This window comes from Molothrus aeneus, chromosome 8 (genome assembly GCF_037042795.1).
Source record: "Molothrus aeneus isolate 106 chromosome 8, BPBGC_Maene_1.0, whole genome shotgun sequence".
Classification (NCBI taxonomy): Eukaryota; Metazoa; Chordata; class Aves; order Passeriformes; family Icteridae; genus Molothrus; species Molothrus aeneus.
The window spans coordinates 21,286,976-21,309,106 of record NC_089653.1 but is presented as its reverse complement, the minus strand read 5'-3'; the positions used below and the strand labels follow the sequence as shown (position 1 = coordinate 21,309,106).

General features: G+C 36.3%; 1 protein-coding gene across 3 annotated transcripts in view; it reads left to right on the top strand.

Annotated features, from left to right (window-relative positions):
• Positions 1-22,131, top strand: part of KNDC1 (kinase non-catalytic C-lobe domain containing 1) — a 57,298-nt gene that overhangs the window by 8,545 nt on the left and 26,622 nt on the right. For 2 of the 3 annotated variants that reach the window (XM_066554117.1, XM_066554115.1), the window contains exons 4-6: positions 13,801-13,947; positions 16,043-16,160; positions 16,511-17,532. In XM_066554117.1, the coding sequence (XP_066410214.1) occupies positions 13,801-13,947; positions 16,043-16,160; positions 16,511-17,532 (1,287 nt within the window). The remainder of the gene's footprint in view (positions 1-13,800; positions 13,948-16,042; positions 16,161-16,510; positions 17,533-22,131) is intronic. The other variant, XM_066554116.1, reaches the window with a different exon arrangement.

The window sequence follows — 22,131 nt, the reverse complement described above, 5'->3', positions numbered from 1 at the left end:
TATATTATGTTCACTGGTACCCTTCACTGGTTACATTGGCTTGTTTGGGGACTAGCCATGAACTTTTATGACTAAATATAAAATTTGTTTGCTATCCTCTTCAATAAAATAATTCAGGGAAGGGTAATCAGCAATTTTATCTTTGATTTAATGAAGAAACAGATTACTGTCTGTTGCTTTGCAATGCACAAATGCTCTACATTGTTAAGTTAAATTAGATTTAAATTGTTTATACTAATTCATTAGCCTCCCAAGTCAACCATCTCATTGCCTGCTAAAGGAGCACTTGCTTGCTTAATATCCTTTTTCTTAATATATTATTTTTTCTGGCATGTATTCTTAGATAATTCAAATGCTTTAACTAGCAACACATTTAATTCAAGCTATATTTCAAAAATCTGGTTCTTTGTAGTTTGAAACAAATATCTTTTTCTTTTCAGAGTTGTAGCCTTCATAGTCATGTTTATACTTCTCTGTTTCTTGATGGGGAAGTGGGAAGGAAGAGGAGGAGAAGTGAACCTTGGAAGTGTGAAATACCACATGTTAAATGAGAATGATAAGGCAGGAAGGGTGGTAGAATAGAATATGAAATAGTGCAGTCTGTGAAGATTAAAGAGGCAAAAATTCAGAAATTCAGTTGTTCCTATGCTTTATTAATGTATGTACATATGCCAGCAGAGTTCTAGTGATTTTGTGCTCACTCTCCTCCTCATCCCCGTGATAGTTTTTGGGGAGTCTTTCTTTGAGGACAAGGATTGTTAAGAGGTGGCCTGCATTCCCTGTAAACTTGGCGACTGTAGAAGCCTTTATATTTAGATGTGGTTGAGGAAAACAAGCCCCAAATGTGACTGGTTTTTGTTTCTTTCTTTTTGTTGTGCTTCTGAAGCTGTACTAAGGATTTTACATAAATATGTTCTTCATCCCTTAACAAGCTTCCAAGACTTGACACAGAAATGCTTACAAGGTTTGCGGAATTATTTGCTCCTTTGGCCAACTGATTTCTCCCAACCCTTTTTCCTTGCCTAGTAGTTGCTGAACTTGTCTGCATAAAGTAAATAGATAGACTGAAAGAGGTTCAAAAACCAAGGAGATGGAACAAGGTGAAATAGGAATTTGGGAAGACTGTGGTAATACTTAGTGACCTGAAATTTTAGTTCCATCTGATAGACAAAGCCATTGTATTCCTTTTGGATAAAACACATCTGTATATAGATATGTTGTTTAACTCTTCTCTTTCAGCATGTACAGGCCTGTTAAACCCCAGTGAGTCCCAATACCAAGCACAGCACAATCAATTAAACATTCAGTGAAAGCTGTTTGAGTCAGGAGGGGCTCTGAACATTGACCCTTTTACTCCTTTTGCAAAGGTCAGTGAAGATACATGAAAGTACACATTTGTGTGAAGAAGTTGACATGCTCTGCCTTGTCTCTTGTGACATGGGCTGAGTGCACTGATTTCTGTAAGTTGCTGCTATCTCTTCATCTAGCAAGTTGGTAAGCCTTCCAAAGTAGGGAGAGCAGGGCTATGGCAGTGTCCTGTTGCCTCAACTGTTTTTCACTGGCCACCCTAGAGCAATACACAAGGCAGAAAAGCAAGGGCTTTCCTCTGCATTAAGGGAGAAATGTATTGTTTTGCTCTGGGATTTGTGTGCATTTGGTCAGCCATCTATGGGATTCAGACTATTTGTGGAACTTTCAAAGCTTTACTTCTTACCATGTGTAGAGTTTGGTCGAATTTTTAAGTTTTTTAGTACCAGACCAACTTCTGCCAAGGATTCCATGGTGATCTCTGCTTGGTTTTACTTTTGCAGATTCCAAGACCTCCAGTAGGTTAATGCTTATGTACTTGTTTCAAGGGTTTATAATACTCTAATCTTTCCAAGTTGGCCATTTCCTTCTTGGCATTAATACTTCAAGTTCTTCTCTTTTCCAAAAGTTTTGAGACTTTTGTCTATCCCCTTACCCCTATTATAACCTTTTGCTATTGCAGTAGCAGAATAGTAGTGCTTTGTATACATCTCCTGGCCTGTTGTGTTTTCTCAGTGTTATGAAGTTCTTTGATTACAATAAGCTGCCCTTTATACAGGGGTGTCAAGTGTCTTGTATTAAGTGCTTGCTCCTTCCTTGGTGGTGACTTGACTTGGTTCTTCTTTGTTGAGTTTTGCAGCTGCTTGGTCCGCTTTGTTTAGAACAATGGCAAGTAATGTTTGTACTGAAACTGTCTGATTTCAATATAAAAAGAAAAAAATGGTTTTGGAACTACTAAGTATGTTCAGGATGATCTTTGATAGCTGTTACTCTAGTGTCAAACTTGGCTGATTTAAAATAGTTACGTCAGCCAGAGGTTTTGCTTGATTTGAGTGCGACCTATTTTGTGGCTTCTAAAATGGATGCACACAATGAGATCTGTATGGCTACTGGATGACTTCTTCCCCTTAAACTCTTCTTTTAAAAATCCTTCAATTAAAGCTACAATTATTTCAACAAGAGATGTTTTGTTTCCTGCTTGGTGAATTACTGATCCAGACCTCTAATGGTATTGTGACTCCAGCCTAATTAGTTGCTAAACTTAGCTGGCACTCACAAGCACACAAGGGTAATAGACACAGGAAACAAATTGAAATGCATTACTGTCCTGGTGTCTGAAACAACACTATTAAAGATGTCAGTTTCTAGTTGGAATTTCAAATAGCTAGAGATCTAAAGCTTTGTCCAAATGACAATGCACAAGACTGAAAATTAATTGATTTCATGTGGTTGGTTTCAGACTTGTGCCTTCTTTCTTGACATGCTCTCCACTTGTAAAGTAGGAATAATAGCACTAGCTTCAGTTACTGCTGAGAGTTGGAAGGTGAAAACTAGCACTTTAGTTTCAGTATAAGGTGTAAAATAGACTTTTTAGAGAGACACATGGTTAAGAAGGAATTAGCTGTGAAAGGGGCTTGTGGTACTGACAGTCAAGTGCAGCTGAACTTTCCGTGGTGACTTTAGTGCTGCCACAGTTCCATCCTCTGGGCCTGGAGGAAGGATTGCAGTTTCTGAGCAACTGAAGAGACCTTGAAATCACTGTGTTGCTAAGTAGTTGGAGTGGCATTGAGTAGGGCAGTTCTGGAATGTTCTCCTCTTCCAGGTGTTTGTGTGGTTGCAGTACAAGGACAGAAAGGCAGCCAAGCAGGTACACCACTGAACTAAAACAGATAATCTCCTGCCTATCTGTTCATGTTATTTTTTTTCCTCTAACTGTGCTATCTCCTTACAGACTTCCATGACCATTGTGCTCTAGTAAATGTACTGTTAAGGACTGATGCTGAAAGGAGAGAGAGAGAATAGGAGTTACACTTTAGAGTTATGATCCATACTGTAATTGCCAAAAAAGGTGAATTTCTGTACAGTACACTTAGTATCATTTGCACTTCTTTTTTTAATGCAGATGCAGGCATGTGATATAACTGTGCTAAGTTTTCAGATGACTGAAGCTGTCATTTGCCTGCATTGATAGAAATATCTCAGTTTCTGCTTTTCCTCTAAGCTGGAAGTTGTGCCTTAATTTGCTATTGCAAGTATTGACCATGTCTTTGTTCTCACTGAATCTTGAGCTAGAAGTCCATTAGAGACATCTGGATTATAGCGATTAGTGTCTAATTTTATAATTTTCTACTCATCATACTGTAGAGAATAACAAAGAATGTGAATTTTTCTGTTCTTCAAAGACAGGAAGAAGCTGAGATGCAAAAATACATATTTGAGGCTTCTTCTAAAATTTGCCCTGATCTTGCCTTCTAAATAGGAAGAACTTCAGCCTTTTTCCTGATGAAAATGGTTCCTATTTCATTTTCTTGCCCTGAGCAATACAGTGTTAGACTTGTGAAATTTGACCAATGGGAGGCTCAACATGAATAGTTAAATATTGTTGAGTTCATTAATAGCCTTACTTCTATCACTACAATACCAGATTGCCTCAGGTTAAAAACATTGGCTGTCTCAAACCAGTTTCAAATAGCTATTTGTCTGCATCACAAAACTGCCATTGAATCTCACACAGAGGTTCATTGATGTGGAACACCACATTTCTAAGATATGAGCTTTCAGTGAGATGAAGGACCGATGTCCACCATGTGTGAGCTTGCATTTATAATCGTTTAATAATGTGGCTATTCAGTTTTGCTTGTTCTATAGTGAATCTTTGTAATAGAAATCAGTGAATTTTCACTCTTGTCTATTTTTTTTATCTAAGGGAGATTGGATAAATTTTTGAAAACCTTCAAAAATTAAAAGAACTGAAAAAGTGATACAGAGTTAAGTACTACCTTGAAGAGAAGGATGGGTTAGTGAAGGGGAAGAAAGTGTAGTTCACATTGCCTCTTTTTCTCATCTAGAGCTTGTTCTTGCTTTTATCTATCAGGACAGGAGTGGGGTGTGCTGATATCTCACCTGTGAGAGAATCACAGCTGGAAGAGGCTGAATGCTGTCGCTATCTTTGTTAGAATGTCATGACTGTCAACTTGCAGTTCTCAGTGGGCTGTAGTTGATTTATATTATATTTTTAAAAAGTCTAAGTATTTCAGCAACCTTAAAAATAAACAAATGTACATGAAGTGGTAGAAATGCTGCAAATAGAAAAGATACAAAATAAAATGTTATTACATTGGTTTTGAATACTAAATTATCAAGAGTCATATAGCTTACTCCTATGAAATGTGACAAGGCAGTTGGAGTGATAAATGCAATATACATACGAATACTTTATGTACATATAAATGCACGGGTTGAAGTTTCAAATGAAACATAGTGTTCTGCAGAATAGATAAAGAAATGTTTAGGGGGTGTGTGTATGTATTTATGTGTATGTATATATATATGTCAGGCCTACTGAAGAAAACTCAGCTGACAGTTTCATGCTGCAGTATTTCTCAGTACTTGATCATTACTAACTGAGTGCTCATGTCTCAGCTGTTGGTCCTTCTCTAAATGTGAAAGCCTTCATCTTTCTCCCAAATCCAAACAGCAGACAGTATAAAGGAAGTCTTGTCTTTGTGACTTTGCTAGTCTTTTAAAGCAGTAGCTTTGAATACTGTGAGATTATCTCTATTGTTCTATTTTTCTTTCGCTCTCAATGCAGGATGAAAAAAGAAAACTTTTATATGTTCTCCTAGATGGGATTTTGGTTTTGTGTTTATCTGACAGGGGAAGCAAGTCTTTTGAAACACCTAGTGCCTTTTTTCTTCAATTCTGTTTCCCTTAGTGTCATGTAGCTTCCCCTTGAGACTAATTCTATCTAACAGCAGCAAGGCTTGTCATCAGCAAATGGTAACTTATCTCCTCCTGTAGTCTAAACCATTCGATCTTCTGAGTGTTATTTAAGGCTGTCTTTTCCTTCAGTGACAAAAATAAATTACTTTCATTTGTTACGTCTGCCTCTACTGTGCTATAGAAGAGAAAATGGAATCTTCCTGTTCTTACTTTTACATCACCCATCCCAGTTGAGGTCCCTTTCAGGAACTTAGGACTGAGCAAACACCCTTTAGATGCTTTCCACAAAGTTAACAAAAGGAAGAATGAGGCCAATGGAATTTTTTTACATCAGTCTTTTTTTTTTTTCCTTTTAATGCATAGGCTATCTCAAAAACCTACAGCTTGTTGCTTAGTCCTGAAGTCGGAGTTGCAAAGTTGTCATATTGGTCTTGGCATTTTTAAAGTTAAGATATATAATTTTTCCCCTAAGATTTCTGAAGATTATGCCCTGATGTACAAAAGAATTTTTAAATTAGCTTATTTTAGAATTTTTGTTTGGAAAAGAGAGCGAAGAGAGAACTTTGTGTTCTCTCTTAAAACAGGTGGTTTTTGTTGTTGGAATTTACTTTTTTTGAAGCCTGAAGGGTTGTGTTGGATAAATTTGTGGATAGCTTCCATCATGGGCAAAAAACTATGGCAGAGAGAAGAGGTTGTTTTCTCCTGTTACACATGCACAATGTCATAAATCTCTGGACTTCTTAATGCTAAAGATGCATAGATGTTTTGGATTAATTGTTTGTCTCCAGCCTCTTCCATGTAAACTCATTGGTGCTGATACTTTCTCAGCTATGGATGAAGTTGTCTTCTTTAGTCCTCGTATCATTATCTGTCAGTTTCTGGTGCTGCCCATTCAAACTCATTTCTTTGATGGATCCATCATCATACTGGTCTTACTTGCAGAACTTAGTTTTCTCTGGTCCTTTCCACTTATTTTCATCATTTACTCCTTAGAATGGTTAACAATGCTGTTGAAATGTAATCCCAAACCCTTAACAGTACCATGGAATTATGCCTTATCATTAATTTTTATCAAAAGACTCCTCTTTCATTAATTTTATGTCTGTTTTATGTGGATATTCAGGTCACTGAAAGATCATTGCTACTCTGGATCAGGATAATTTATACTCCCTGAAACAATGGCAATTAATTTTTACTATTCGCACGAACTGAAAATAAAGCCATTTCACCAGTGTATGAGAACATTTATAAATACCACTATTTCTGAAAGGTTCAGGAAATGATTGACTTAGAAGTAGATGGTAGATGCCTTCTTAATCTCCAGATAAAGTTTCAAGACTAGTTCAGTTTCCCTTGTGAATTAGATGGTTGTAGAGGATTAGGTTATTGAGATTTAGTCAACAGAGCCTTCAGGATTGTGACAAAATGGTTGTCACTCACATGTCACCCAAAAAAACCCCCCCAAACAAAAAAAAACCATCAAAACCACAAGCCAACAAACAAACAAAAATCCCCAAACAAACAAATACCCTAAAGCAAAAAAAGCCCCATAAAACAACCAAAAACCCCAACCAAATTTCTTCTTTCTCTTGACTGTAATACTGCTTCTATGCTTGAGTAGAGGAGCAAGGTTTACTTCTGCAGAAAACATTCCCCTGTGAAACAATCAAACTAAAAACATAACCAGTTTGAAATCAGCCCCCAACCCTCCTTCAGCAAATGTTTACTTTCCTGTAATATACAATGAGAGCTACCTACCTTGGCTGCTTCTGTCACCTCCAGCTGTTCTGTGAAAATTGGTGTTTGGAATGTTGTCAGAACAAGATATTATGCAGAGAGGTAAATATAGAAGTGTCTGACCAGCTTTTTACATTTTGCAGTTCATCTTATATATGATCCTGATAGGGGAAAAGAATAGAAATCTACATAGATTATTTTGTTAAGGAAGAGTTAACTGGTTATTGTACAGCAATGAATATTTTATGTGTCAGAGTCTGGTTGTCATTGATTCATGTCATGGTGAAAGAACTGGAATGCTATTCTAGTGTATTGGCCCATAGTGTTCTTATATGAAAGTGCTGCAATTCAGGTTTTTACTTCCAAAATCTGTAATAAGTATCCCTCAATACAGAATGATGTGAATGCATTACTCATAGTGATAGACTTTACCAGTAGGCACTGTGTCTAAGGTTTAAGAGTAGGGGTTTTATTAATAGCATACTTCAGTACTATGACTCATATTGTATTTGCTATAAAATAAAATAAAAAAATCCTACACAGTGGAGAGAAGACAGAGCCAGTCTGCTCAGCATGTATATAACTGTTTCTCAGGCTTCCTTGTTTCTATGCCTACAGGGAATAAGTTGTGTTACCTTAATTAAGTGATAAATTAATTACCTACGGCAAGTAACTTAAAAGTAAGGAGGTTAATGGCTGATAAATCATAAGGAGAGCTGTTGACACATGAAACTCCATTTCAAAGGGAGTTTTTTAAGAAAAAACATTGTTCAAGAAGCTTTAAAGATAAATGTGAGTAACTTCTGCTATCTAAACCTCTGAGGTCTTCAGCAGAGTTGTTTTTTTTTTCAGCATTCTTCCTTACCTGTCATAATTATACTTATTCAGTCATGCAGGAGAGGAGTCAATTGGTGTGCTAATCATTTGTGTTGGGGTGCCTGATCTTCGTGATTAAGGGAGCCTAAAAGTGGGATGGAAGTGTAAGAAACCTGTTCTTAATTTGTTTCTTCACTCTGCAAATACATGAGTAATTTCCTGCAAATAGCATGGTTTAAATTTTACTCAAGATTCTGGGCATGTTCATCTTCATGTGACTTCCAAGAAGAAAATGAATCTTTACTGAGATAACAGTCAATGGCTTAAGATAGATCTGTCTTTAGTATAGATTTAGTGCTGTTAAAGTAACAGCAGCTTTTTGAAACTGTATTGAGGTCCATTTGAAAAATTTGTATTTTTTTTCTTCATTTCTGGGTATAGCTTTGAATTGACAGTATGCCTTTACAAAGTGATTACTACTATAGATGCTAGCAAATTGCTCTATGGACAACAAACAGAGCCATATGGAAAGCCAAATCTGTAGCTGTTAAAATAATGTTTGCAGGTGCACAGAGACTGTTGTAAATGTATCTTATGATTCATTTAAAAAAAAATCTTCTGTCAAAGAAGACCTGAAAAGAAACCTCTGAGGTTAGTCAAAAAGTATGAAAAATCTTACAAAAGAATCAAAACTTGATATTTTTCAAATCTCTCACAGAAATGCTACCCCAAGTCTGCAATGTTTGCAAATGAATAAGAATTTACTTTTTCAAAGAAAGCTATAGCCAAAAAGCTATGTCATTTTTTTGAACATTTTAATCTTGTAGGACCTTCAATAGCTTCATACATTGCAAGTCTTCTTTATGGAGAATTATCAAAAATTTCGCTCAATTAAGAGTGTCAGAATAGACTAACAACCAACCTGACAAAATTAGCAATAGCATAAATTTCCAGGACCAGATGGTGAAACAGCTTTCATAAAAGAAACAGTTACTTCACATAATATTCTTTAGCTGGAGGACAATGCCCTGAGGGAGATGCTCTGCTAGAAATCTGTGAGGTGTGCTGTGGCAGCAGCCATGGAGTGTCAGCTCTCAGAAATGAAGAAGTTGGTGGCAACAATGAGATGTACATAGGTGGATTCAAACAAAATGCTGCCTTTTTATGCTGTAAAATGTGGAAATTCTTGCTGCAAAACATAGATTTAAAAAGGTTGCATGTGGCTAACACTTAGACAAATTAATGGAAATAAACAGTTGTAATGAACTGTTACAAACAAGAAGCCTGCAACTATAAAACTAAGATGAGGTTAATTTCCCAAGTAATGTTTCTCAGTTCAAACTGGATGATACAAATAGAGGTCACCAGAAGCCAGAACCAGTAAAATGCAGGGACTAGGTAACAAAGCCTTGCTTGTGCCTTGTAATATAAACTAATGACCTGATGTTTGCCTAACAACATATACAAACTTGAAAGCTTTCACTTACTTTTGTTAGGTTAGTTAAAAGACAATTTGAGAGTTAAAATACCTGCAGGTGAGAAAATCTGACCTGTAGATGCATTTTGGGCCCCATTTTTTTAGAAGTCTTTTGGGGACCAAGTTTTTTTCAGGCAAGGTTAACTGTAGTTAGAAGGGACAAACTGCACATTCCAGTATTTGTTAACCACTTCAAGCTGGACTGTCTGTTTTGTGAATAGTCTGCAGTTGCTGAGCACTTCTAGCACACTCTGCAGACTAATTATGAAGGTATCCAGAGTGCCAAATGAACATAAAGCTAATTTTTAATACAACACCTTCCAGTAATTACAATTATGCAGAAAGGCATTTAGTCCATTTGTAATGAAGGAAAGTATTGGAAATAATAGACCTATTTCCCTTTAATTTTCTCACTAAGGAATATTACTGACTTTCTTTTGCATAAAAATAGTGCATTTTAGAGTGACTACATAGAAAAATGACATAGGTAAATATTAGATGTTTTCTCTCAGTAGTAATTTTCACAAGCATTACCTTGAATTTCTTTATAAAACTTTGAGGCTTAATATCACACTGAAGCTTTCTTTTATGGAACCCTTAAATGCCTTGAATTGTGAAAGGGTGGAAGTAGTTATATCTGTGCAATCTCAGTAAAAAAGGAGAAAAATACACAGAGTAAAATAAGGGTCAGATAAGAATGTCAAAACCAATTACACAATTTCTATAACTCATCATTTAGTCAGAAATATTTTCAGGAAGTATTAGTTGTGTTATGGCCTGTCTTTTTCACTTCTTTGGAAGACCTACAATTCTGAACTTAGTGCAATCTCAATACAGAATATAAATGGCCATTGTTTGTAATTGCTACATGCTTGTGCAGTCACTATTCAAAAGCTCTTTTGTCAGCTTTTTCCTGTAGTGTTTGTCTGCAAATGGGAGTTTCTGGAGAAATTCAGTTCTTTAGCTCTGTCAAGCAGTAATACAACAACGCCTCTGTCACGCTCTCTGTGTAGACTTGGAGCTTTTACTTCCTCTCCTGATATTTTGATTGGCAGATTTTAAAACTAGAGCAGATCATTATTGTTCTCTGATTTCACTTCCTCTAGTGTTAAATGATTATAAACTGACATGCGGCAAGGCAAGTAACTTTTAAGTAGAACTTGCAGAAGCCTTTTCGAATATTTTCCAATTATGTTATAGAATTATAACATGATGGCAGAAGCTTTCTTTGCCCTTGGTAAGTGCTTCCAGTACTTAGCCTGATCATTAAAAAAAAATGTAGTATCTTCACCTTTTGAATTACCTTTTTGGGATTTTTTGTCTTCTTATGCCTTTGTGTCATGGAAACCACTCTAGTATTAAAAGTTATTTTGATTTGAAGCTACTTGTATGATCATGACCTTCAAAGTTTTCTCTGGAATATGTGAGTTCCCTTGTTTCAGCCTGTTGCTGAAAGAAGGACTTCTATTACCTCAAATCATAATTACTCTCTTCAAACTTTTTTTTTTTTGGTGTTGCCATTGGGATTGTTAACGGGCACATTATTTCCATAATGGCCTTCCCAGTAATGCATACCATAATGGTTTACCTAATTCTTGTTGTGTTTGCTGGCTTTGGGCTAAGAGGATATGCATTCTCTAGGACCAAATCTGGAGAGCTGGTTTCCTAATGTGACTTCCCCCCTTTCCTCCCATCCTTTCTGAAGCTGACACTGTGGTGCAGTCTTGCTGGCATGGTCTGTATATTTTTGTAACAAGTGACATTTAGCCTTTAATTCCTGAGCCTCCTTAGCAATTTTGAAGAGATTGCTTTGGGTTTGTTTGGTTTTTCTTTTGGGTCTCTCTGGAAATGCATGCTATTTATCAGCTATTAAATTATTACCCTGTAATGAAAAATGCTCATAATTCAAACAGCTTTTCTCCTTATCTACATTTAAAACAAGTGGGTGTGAGGGGTTTTCTTGAGGGGGAATGTTCTAATGGATTTTGGTTTTGTTTCTTTTTGTGGTAGTGGTTTTGTTTGGGTTTTTTTTCAGAAATTAAGGAAAAAAGACCTCTTAATTATTTAATAAAATTCCTAACAGCTAATTCAGTCCCAGAAGAAAAGTTTTTTGCCACCCTTTCTTATTTGTTACTCTCCATAGAACAGGCTGAAAAGTCTTGCGCTTGCTTGTGAGATTGTTATCATTGAGAGCAGTCACTTCTAGTAAGCGTTAGGTATTTTATACTCAGGAATTTACTTTATTTATTGCATATACCCATCTTGCTCTTCTTTCCCAGAAGTGAAATTTTCTTCCTAAGCCCAGCTGTGCAGTTAAGTAGAAGCTTTTTGATGCATTAACTTGGGGAATGCCCCACCTAGTGGATGATCGTAAACACATTTTCTCATTGCTCCATAAGGACACAAGGTTACAATGGATTACCTTTAATATTACCCGTGTTTACTGCCAGCTTGGGAAATTTATTAAATAGCTGGGTTTTCTTTCCCCTTTTACTTGTGGGCTGATGGTGGTGGTGTTTGGGGAGCTGGAAGAGGGGAAAGGTAAAAGAGGGATTTACATGAAAGAAAGTTTCAAGTCGAAGAAGTTGTCCACATTCCCTGTAAATGTTTTAACACAGAAATTAGTTACAAGCTATGGTGCTTAAAATGGCCATCTGCAAAACAAGTTTTCCTGCCTGTCAGAGGAAAGGAAGTACCTTAACAGAGCAACTTGTAGTGTGTTGGGGAAAAAAAGATCTTACTTCAGTTTTTCTCCCATCATCTTGTTAGTTGACTATTTGCTCAGGCTTCATAGTTTTGTATCCTTTTACCAACGTGGTCTGTTTCATCTTACCAAAGAAATAAAATCATTCTGGTCTGTCAAGGCTGTGGTTCAGTAGGGCTGCTGCCACTGTGTGGGTTATGGTAGTTTATGTGGCACAGGGAGCGGGGCCAGGGGAAAAGTAACCCTTACGTTTGGAATAGATGAACGGCCTTCATTCTTCTGCTAAATCAAAATAAAAATCATAACAGTTCCTGTCTTAGTTCCTCTGAGAGTCTCAAAACTCTTCAGCTGCCTCTTCTGCTAAATGATGAAGTTGTATAACAGTGAAGAGCTTGAGACTGAAATTATTGCATTGAAAAAAAAATATCTTTTCTGTCTAGATCGGATGGCATATAGTCTGCTTTTCTGACACTTGTCCTAATCTTGATGTGTCCCAAACATGAATCAAAGCTTCAGAGCCAGCAGCCAGCACTGGTTTATGTGTTCTTGGTTTGGGGATGGCATGGAGGGGAGAGGGGAAGAGAGGAATTGTTCAGTCTCACATACACAGCTCTTCCTGATAGGTGGTGCTACATGTCCCTTCATGGAGGTGTCCTGCCTCACTAAAAAGTAAATCTAAAAGCATACCTGTGGAAAAAGTACAATTCATACAATTTAGAGACAAAAACACACCTTAATGATAAAGTTAAGGGTGAGTGGAGGAAAGAAATTACTTTTGACCTTCAAGTCAGTCTTCTTTCTAAGATAAGAAATGGTCAAGTATGTAGCAAAGGCATTAAAACCAATTTAATGTAGAAGTGCAGTCTTTTTTTACAGATACATACATAAATTATTCTATTTATGTATGTATCTGTAAACCTCAGAGGGCAGTGTTCAGTACATTTGAATTCCTGGCTATGCTGCATCACCATTGAAATGTTTATCCAAACTTGCACTTATATTTGCTTATAAATTTTACACATTTTATGAATATGTTCTATGAATGGAATACAAAATGCAGACCATCATGGATAAAATACCATTGCTTAAGCAGATCCGAAAAAGTATTTCTAAATATTTTTTTCTTTTTTGTTTTTTCCCCAAGAAGCAAGATACTTCTAAAATAAAGAGGTAGCTGTGTTGTGTGGGAAATCTACTGCATTTAGCACTAGATTTTAAAAAGTTGCTGGTTCACCTAACCCTAACCCATCACGAGGATGTGGGCTTTGAGAGAAGCAGGGGTGGAAAACACGGAGTATTCTTAAAAGCTCTTTCATAAGTGTCTTCAGTGACAAGTGGTATTATGCTGTATTTTCTCTGCTTCTTTATGCTTGATAGCACTCATAAAATATTGCTATAGAGAAAAGGGGTTTTTTCAAATAAATATTTTGTTTCCCTGCTAAGAGGAATGTCACTTCAATCTCCCTTCAATCAAACTTTTTAGCATGCTTTTAACTTAAACAATACTTACACAAACACAGGGTTCTCAGTTTTATATTTAATTGTAGCCTGGTATAATACTTGTAATACTGGTTATTGATGAGGGGAAAAAAGAGTTCTAATTGGACCCCACAAGATTTCCTTTTGTTTGCAGCAAGTATATCCCCCAAAGCAGGTCTGAAGCTGGTTTTATTCATCATGTTTAAGTTAAGCCAACTTTCCAGTAAACTGTTACATTAAATTTGAGAATAGCATAGGCTTGCATGATCTTGAAGCTTTTGTGGCAGGATGGAAAAAACTGGTAACATATTTAATGTCTTTTTTAAAATTCATGCAGGCACACATCTATTCTTTGGGTGCAACACTGAAAGCAGCAATAGAATATATTGTAGAACCTGAGACAGAATCAGAATTCGGACAAGATCTGCACACTCTACTGGAACAAATGCAAGAGGAGAATCCTGAAAATAGGCCAGATATTGAGGTAAAACAGCCCTACATCACTTTTTGTTTTTAAAAAGTTGATACTAATACTTCTGTATGTGTGCTTATTAATCTCTATTTATCTCATTAATCTCTGTTATCAAGAAGGTCTTGATAAGCAGTATGCTCAGGTTTTGCAAGAAAGCCGAGGTCTTCTCTGACTCTGCAGAAATTCATCCTTTTCCCCACTCTAATGGATATACAACCTGAAAGTAGATGTACATGTTTGATGGTGCTTGGATTTTTAAGAAGATTGTGTGAATACACTGATGTATCTAAATTTTCTCATTAACTGTTTTCTTCCCATTTAGTATTTGGTTTGCAGAGAGACAGATTGTCATTAGAAATAAAAGCACAGGCATTATGCTGTGAAATTTGTGTGATAATGGGATGGCATTTATGAAGAGGATGTAGGGACCCTGCCCCAGAAAGCCTCTGTTCCTTGGCATGTTTAAAGCAGTGTTGTTCAAAGCATTACTACTAACTAGTTTTTCTGTAAATACATAGAGGCTGAGATATCTTTAATGGATTTTGTATTTTATTCCATTTAGCCTCTTATTTTACCTTTAGCTGTTAGAAAGAATTTGAAACTATATAGGATTTTTCATGCTGATGTTTTCAAAGAATTTATGTTCTAAATGTTGGTTACCTGATAGAGTTATTTAACATTAATGTGCAGAAGTTTAACTTTGATGTTTTTGCAGACTATGATAATGTCTTTTGTTTTTTTGGGGGGGGGGGGGGGCAGCAGTGGGGTAGGGAGGGTGTGGGTTTTTCATTTTCCTGAACTGATAGTGTATATTCTAAATGGTATAGCACCTATGATCAATACTTAGCAGAAAGAGTGCTGCAACAGAAGAATTAACAGATTGATTTTTATAAAGTAAAAAATATTGTCTCCCTGACTGAGGACTGCACAGGCAGGAGACCATACCTGAAACAGAGCCTGCTTGGTCAGCTGCTCTATTTCTATTCATTTACTGTTAAGTTGTCAGAGGAGGGATTATATAGCCTTCTCTCATCTCTGAGTGGTCTGTAGACCCTGAAAGCTGTTGCTGACTATTGTAATCATCTCAAAAATAATTGGTCTTCGGTAATATATAAAGGTCACTTTGTGACTTTGTGAGTAGGTTCTTTCTGTTCCTTTTCCACTGAACACTTTCTTGGGTGAACAGAGTTGTGGGAGCTATTTGGAGGGAAAGCCCCTAGACTTTTCTAGGTATTTTGCTAGACTTCAGCACAGCTGGATACCTGTCCCCCTTTTTTCTGTCCTTCCTCAACCCCATATGTGAACCAACAGGGCCCATTTCTTCCTTCCATGCACAACAGCAGAGGAGGAGTTGAGTTGGAACTGCTGAACGGGGAAGTGAGAGCATCTCCTAAGAGCTGTATGAGGTCTCACCAGTGTTTATCTAGGAATAGTTACTGAGGAAATGTTGGGATGTATTTGGAAAGGCAGGTCTCTTCTACATCCTGCCCAAAGGGGCAGGTTTTTAAATGTGTGAATATCTGTAGTTAATTATGTGTGAGACCAATGCTAATGCCATCAAATAGTGCCCAGGCTGCAGATTAGAGATATGAAGTACAGTTACTTTTTGTGATCTGATAATGAATTGCTTTTTCTAACTGGGAATATTGCTTTTTAGATAATTGTATTTTGCAGTTTTTAAAAGATTCAGCATTTAATTTTAATGTAATTTCAGTAATAAAAACATTCATCATCCTGCCTGTGTCACTGAAGTCAAGCGAAGCCTTGGCTGTTTAAAAAACTAATAAGCACTCTAGCTTTTTGCATTTCCACTATATTATTCATAAAGGATAACATTTAAGATAATTTTTATCAGTTGTTCTTGATGTTTTAACTGTAGGCTAAAACTTGAATTGTATTAAATGACTTCATAATAGCCCATGGTAAAAACAAGAAATTAATTCAACTACATAATAGAAACACGCGGTATAAAGAATTGCAGAAAAAAGACCTCCAATGTAGCATCATATAAATTCAGATGTACTGTGGGAGTTAACATCATTCATGTTAGTTGAAATTCACAAATCTATTCATTATTAAATAAGTATTTTACATTCTTTTTCTCCAGAGCATTTTGTCATTATGTGAAGAAAAAATGAAGATTGCTTCATCAAGTAATATTTGTCGAAGCTTGTCTGCTGTTGGAAGAAGAGTTCTTTCAATTGAATCATTTGGTGCTTCTCAAGGTAACAGTAAAATGTATTTAGTCTAAAACTTCAGATTGCCTGACATATCTAATGATTTTTCAAAAGCTGTTTGTGTAATCTCCTTTTATAGGTTTCTTTCTAGATTACAACAAATCATCATTAAATATTTGTAGATTGGTGATGGGGAAACAGGGACACGCAACTCTTAATTAACATAATATTTTTGAAGTGTCCCTTATGTTTCAAAGTGATTTGTTCAGAAATTGAGAATTTGTGTAACATACTAAAGATATGTAACAGCAATGGCAGAAAAAGCAATGTAAAGATTTACAAGGAGAGATTAGGAGGTTTAATACACGTTTAATATAAGCATCTGTTTTTGTATCTAGATGTCTGTGATAACATGTGGAAGGGAAGAATGTGTCAGAGGAGTTTGGGATCTAAATTATATTCAAATGAGAAAAACAACATTGCAGGTGATTCGTCTGCAGTGGAAGAGGTGACGACTGCCTGTCATAACAACTCTTCTGTAGTTACCATGGTGACTGGCAGAGAAAGTGGTTTAAAGGAAATGCAAATTGATCTGGATAATGAGAAAACTCAACATTCACAACTTGCAACTCAAACTGAAAAGAGCAAAGAAGAGGACAAACACTCAGTGTATACTGACAGTTTTGCTAGTGTTGCTTTGGATATAAAATCATGTGTTATTGACCTGGAGAGAGATTGCCTTTTTAAGAAAGGTTCTTTGAGAAAAATGAAAACCTTTCCAAAGCTACCACTCGAACTTGCAGATACAAATAACTTTTTTACATCTGTAACCAACAGTGGACCACTAGATAGGAAAAATCACTTTGTAACACAGGAGTCACTACCTCTAGACAATAATAATGAGGTTGCTTTTTCAAAGAGAAATCTCAATTCGTTTGCTGTTGGTAGTCCACCAGAAATAGAATCAAAGAATCACCAAGTTGATGATCGTCATTTAGAAGCACCATGTGTATGCACACAAGTGTCTGGCTTGAATCTAGAAGAACACATGTCACTTATCAATGGTAAAAAGATAGGTTTTTCTTCATCTGATCACAAAGAAGATTCTTCTGGTGCTACCTCTGAAGTGCTAAAACCAGCTGATATGCTAAAAGGCCCAAATCAGTCAATTGCTGGAGCAAAAATGCTAGACAACTACATGGTGTTGGAAGACTGTTCTGAAACTTTTCAAGGGTCAAATGAAAATTATGTACCACATTTTAACAAGATGGATTCAGTATTAACAACAAAACCCAGTGGGAACAGACATGGATCAAACCTAATTAGGCCAGCAGAATTAAGCAACGGTGTGATGAGTGCAAACAATAATGAAGATAATCTTTGTGGAGGCAGAGGTTCAGAAATCAAAAGTAATGAGCAGGTAGTAAAAATAAAGTCTTCGTTATATAGTTGCTGTAGTCACTTATGTGGAGATGAGATGACTTAAATACTGTGTGATTTCTTTCCCCCTTGTCCACTTTAGCATCGCAGAAAATGGAATTTTGCTAGTCTGCACACTTTAAGAGTTAATATTGGAAACATGGTGATCTCTTTTTCTTCTTAAATTAAAAAGTAAAGTGCTACAGTGAAATTTATGCTGTTGCAGAATCAACTTCCATTTTAATTTTTTTTTTTAACAAACGGAGTCTACTCGCTCATGTGTTAGAGCAGCATTCCTTAATAGCTGATTGCATTTGTAAGAGAACAACCAAAGCATACACGTATTTTTGACTTTTTATGTTACTGTCAATGCATAAATTTCACTACCTTGCAGTGAGCCTCCCAGGTGCTTAAGAAAATTGCAGAATTCCTGACTGTAAACCTGACCTCACTGAAATCAATGGCAATATCCCATCAGCTCCAGGAGGATAGTCTGCATTTTTTTTAATCTTCCATGTACATTTAAGTTTTTGAAAATTGTACATATGCTATATTCGTTCTGTGTTCTTAAATTGCTGTCTCTGTTTGTTATGTATGTTTCACTATAGAATTTAAATATGTGCACAATATGATGGGTATGTTGTCTCATGCATTAAGTCTTTATAAATAGCCAAATAACAGAGGGAGAATCTACCAGAGTTTATTGATAGATGATTGTAATATGGTCTCTTCTCTGCTCAAATAACATATCTCAGGGTGGACAAGTTTGGTCTCTGACTAGATGGTTTTCTTTTGTGCCACACTCAGAGTTGTGAACAATCCATGTGGTAGGAGAGCTGTTGGCTAAAACTGCAGGGTTGTTTATCCTTCTCCAGCTTTGTTACAGCAGGATAAAAATGAGCAGCACAAACTTCACACATTTTGTTTCCAGAAATTATTCTTAGGTGAAGATGTTGGGTTTTTTCTTTGCTTGTCTACGGGCAAGTCAGCCTTGTTCTCCTTGCCTACCAGCCCATCTTCCAGCCATCCCATACAGTGGCACTTAGGGTTATATTCAGTCTCTGTCCCTCCCTCTCTTCACCTTGCCCGAACGCCTCCTTTGGAGCACTAACCTAGAATTGCCAGGTTTTGTAATGAGCCTTTGGTTCATCATAGCTCAAAAACTAGAGCAAATTGGAGAATCTGGCCCTTTTGCCCTTTCCTGTCTCTTCTCCCTCAACAGGTGTGCTTATTGAATTCATAGTTCAGGAGGATGGTAAATGTGGATAAGTACCACATAGCATGGTTTTGCCTTCTGAGGGGGTTATTCACTCTATGCATATTGAATCCTTTATTTAGGTTTTAAACCCTGCAAGTGCATTCTTCAGACTGAGAAATAATCCATTTATTGTACATGCATCCTTTTATTTTCTATTTCTGCCATCAGTTATGAATATAAGCTGAGTGTAGTGACTGGGGTTCATTTTTAAGGAGGAAAAAATGTTGAAATAAGACACATATTCTGTCCTTACCAGATTACCAGGGCAAAAGTTGAAGTCTGTATGCATAAAGGTAGTTTTAAGAAAATAATCTTTCCCAGAATTACAGTTTTCCAAAATTCTTCCATGAAATTAAAAGTTGTAACAAATCTTATTTGCTTTTTTGCAGCAGCACTTGAGACTGGCACACAGAAAAGTAAACCAAAACACATTTTCATCTTATTCTGCCATTCTTCTAAAGTCTTCTTTTTCTTCAAATATTTCATCATCAATTTAAATAAAGTGTCCTTTCAGCCTAAACAGAATTTCATTCTTGCAAACAAGTAGGCTCTTATTAACAGTGGCGTTATCCTGCTCCCACTGAACTTGCAGGACAGTCACTGTGAATTAGAAAAGGTAACTCTTATCCCAGGTACCCTAATAAGCAGTGTTGTAATACATAGCATCTGAAATGAAAACAGCAGGGTAGTGGTTCTTTGTTATATCAGAGGTTTATAGCTGTCTTTTCAATAGAAGAAACGCTTGATAGGCTCATGCTCTGTATTATCTTTTTTAGTAAATGATTCCAGCAAAAGTTCAGGTCCTGCCACAGAAAAATGGGCTATTTAGAAAAATCTTTTTGGTCTTAAACAAAAAAGCAAATATAATAAAATGTTCTTTGATTATTTAACTGCTCTAGGGAGAAAAAACCCCCTTTAAGCACCTAGGCTTCTGAAATGACTTCCTGAAATGCTGAATTTCTAGCCTCGTAGTCCTTTGTTTTCTGAAGGAGGGCCATTCATAGTTAGTAGTTGTTGAACTGTATAGAGACTTTATTGTGAGTCTTCCTAGAGAAATGCAGTGGTTAATGTTTTCAGCTTGTTTTTTTATTTTGAAAAAGAGATTTTATTCCTCAGGCTTCCAAAATATAGCAGTTTTTGCCTCTGTGTTACCTCCTGACAACTGAAAAAAAGTCACACTGTGCTATACCTTACATGACAGAAGTACAATTGCTGTCTCTCTCTAAAGTTCCCATTAGCCAGAATTTTACCAAATACCTTTTTTTAAAGAAAGCCTGAGTTTGTTCACTTACTGTAAAAGCACAAGTGTGAGGACCCAACTAATGTGATTTCTGCCTTGTGCGGTAAATAGAAAACACCTCAGAGGATTAGCAGTGCTGCTCTTTCCTCAATTCTCTATTACAGATTGGCATGATTGCAGCAAGTAGAGCTTTTAGAATGGTATCTCCAGCATTCCTTTCAATATTTCATGTTGCTTAGAGAAGGTGCAATACCAGCCCCATCCGGTTGAAGATCAACCTTGTCTACTCTGGAGAACAGACAGTTTTTCTTGCCTGTCAGTACTTCTCCAGTGGACAATATTTTTCTAATACTCAAACACTGCTTCTTATTGTTGTGTGCTTTACTGCTAGTAAGCATTACTAAAAATACTTGCTTGCTTTTGTCTGGCTACTGCAATGTATCTTGTGAGGGTTTTCCTAGTAATTTTTATAGTTTTGCATGCCATAAATAAATATTTTTCACTTCAAGTTTGAGTGGGGATCTTTTATTTCTCTAACCAGTTTCATTCCAATCAGGTGTGTCTCATCTCTAATCCTTTTAAATGTTTCTCTGTGATTTAAATGCTATGGCCTTTACTTGGGAAGGGTTAATGGAAACCTGGCAAATGCAAGTTTGTTTTCTGCTGGTCATTCATACCCTGTCAAGCATGAGAGAAGTGAAAAGCCATGTAGCTAGAGGCTGACACTTTAACACTGGGGAAATAACATGAAGGAAACAAAAGTTGTCAGTTCCTAGAATAATGCCTGCTAAGAAAATAATGATGAAAATCTTGCTTCGGCTATTTAAAACATGCCAGCATTATGTTCATAAAATAGATTATGTTTGCATTGTTGGAATGCTTCACTAAATTTGGGGGTTACAATTCTGGTACCAACAATTAAGTAGAAGATCTGTTAAATAGTCTTTGCAGTACTGAAAAAAACTGATTGATTTTCCAACACGTAAGGTTTAAAAGACAATCTTTGGGCATAAACCAAAATGGCACCAGGATGTAGATATAGACAATAATGGCTCATTTAGCTTTTTTATATTTTCTGACAAAATTTCAATGCTGTGAAAACATTTTCTTACTTTAAAAAATGGGTAATATAATTTCTGTTACAAAAAGGTCTGGTTTAGAACATTAAAAAAATTTGGAAAGAGACATTAGATTATAATTTTGTTTCCTCTTTGGTGCACTAATGATAATATATTCATGAATGTTTAATAGCATTATTAAAATAATGGTTTAAATGGAGTGGACTTATAAATGCTGAAGAATTGTCTTGAGCTTGCTTTGCTAAAATTTGTTAGTAGATAAGTAACAATGCATGCTACAGATGGTTTGACTAAAAGCATTTAATCATACATTTTCCAGTACTTCAGATTTTTTTTTCTGGGTGTTTGTGTGGGGATTTTATTTTTAAGTTTTAGGAAATAGTAATAGCCATGAATCAGAGACTTGCATGTTAAAAACCAAAACAGCCAAACCTGGGACATGCCTAATTAAGGAGCTGTACACTTACATGTTTACTAAAACAAGGTTCAGGGGAGTTAGAACGTGCATCGTGTTAAAATACCTCAGAGGTGAGGTACCAGGAGCATTGCATTAAATACCTTTATTTTACCTTTGTTTAAGGATTGAGGCTTAAATAAAAGTTGCCTCATAACCATAGGTTGAGAAGTGCATTCTTTTTCCTTTGAAAACTGTTTGAACCAGACTGCATGCATTTTTCACCACAAATGCAAATATGTGATGAAACATGTCTTGTCATGTACCTTCATTACATGGGATAACTTCTGCAAGGTGTTAGAAGTTCCCAGCAGGTCTGAACCCTCAGTTTTCATCTGAAATCTTCCATATTTCTCTTTCTGTTGGAGGAAGGTGGGAATTTGGAATAATTCTACGACACTAGAAGAATGACCTTCTCAGGTGTTTCTTTCAGGAATAAAATTGATATGGTCAAGGTGAGGAGAGACATGAATTACAGTAAGAGACAATAGCAGTGCAGGTATTTATTAGCATGACAGAAAATTAACTAGTACACAAATACCAGCTAACAATATTATGTTTGAGGTTTC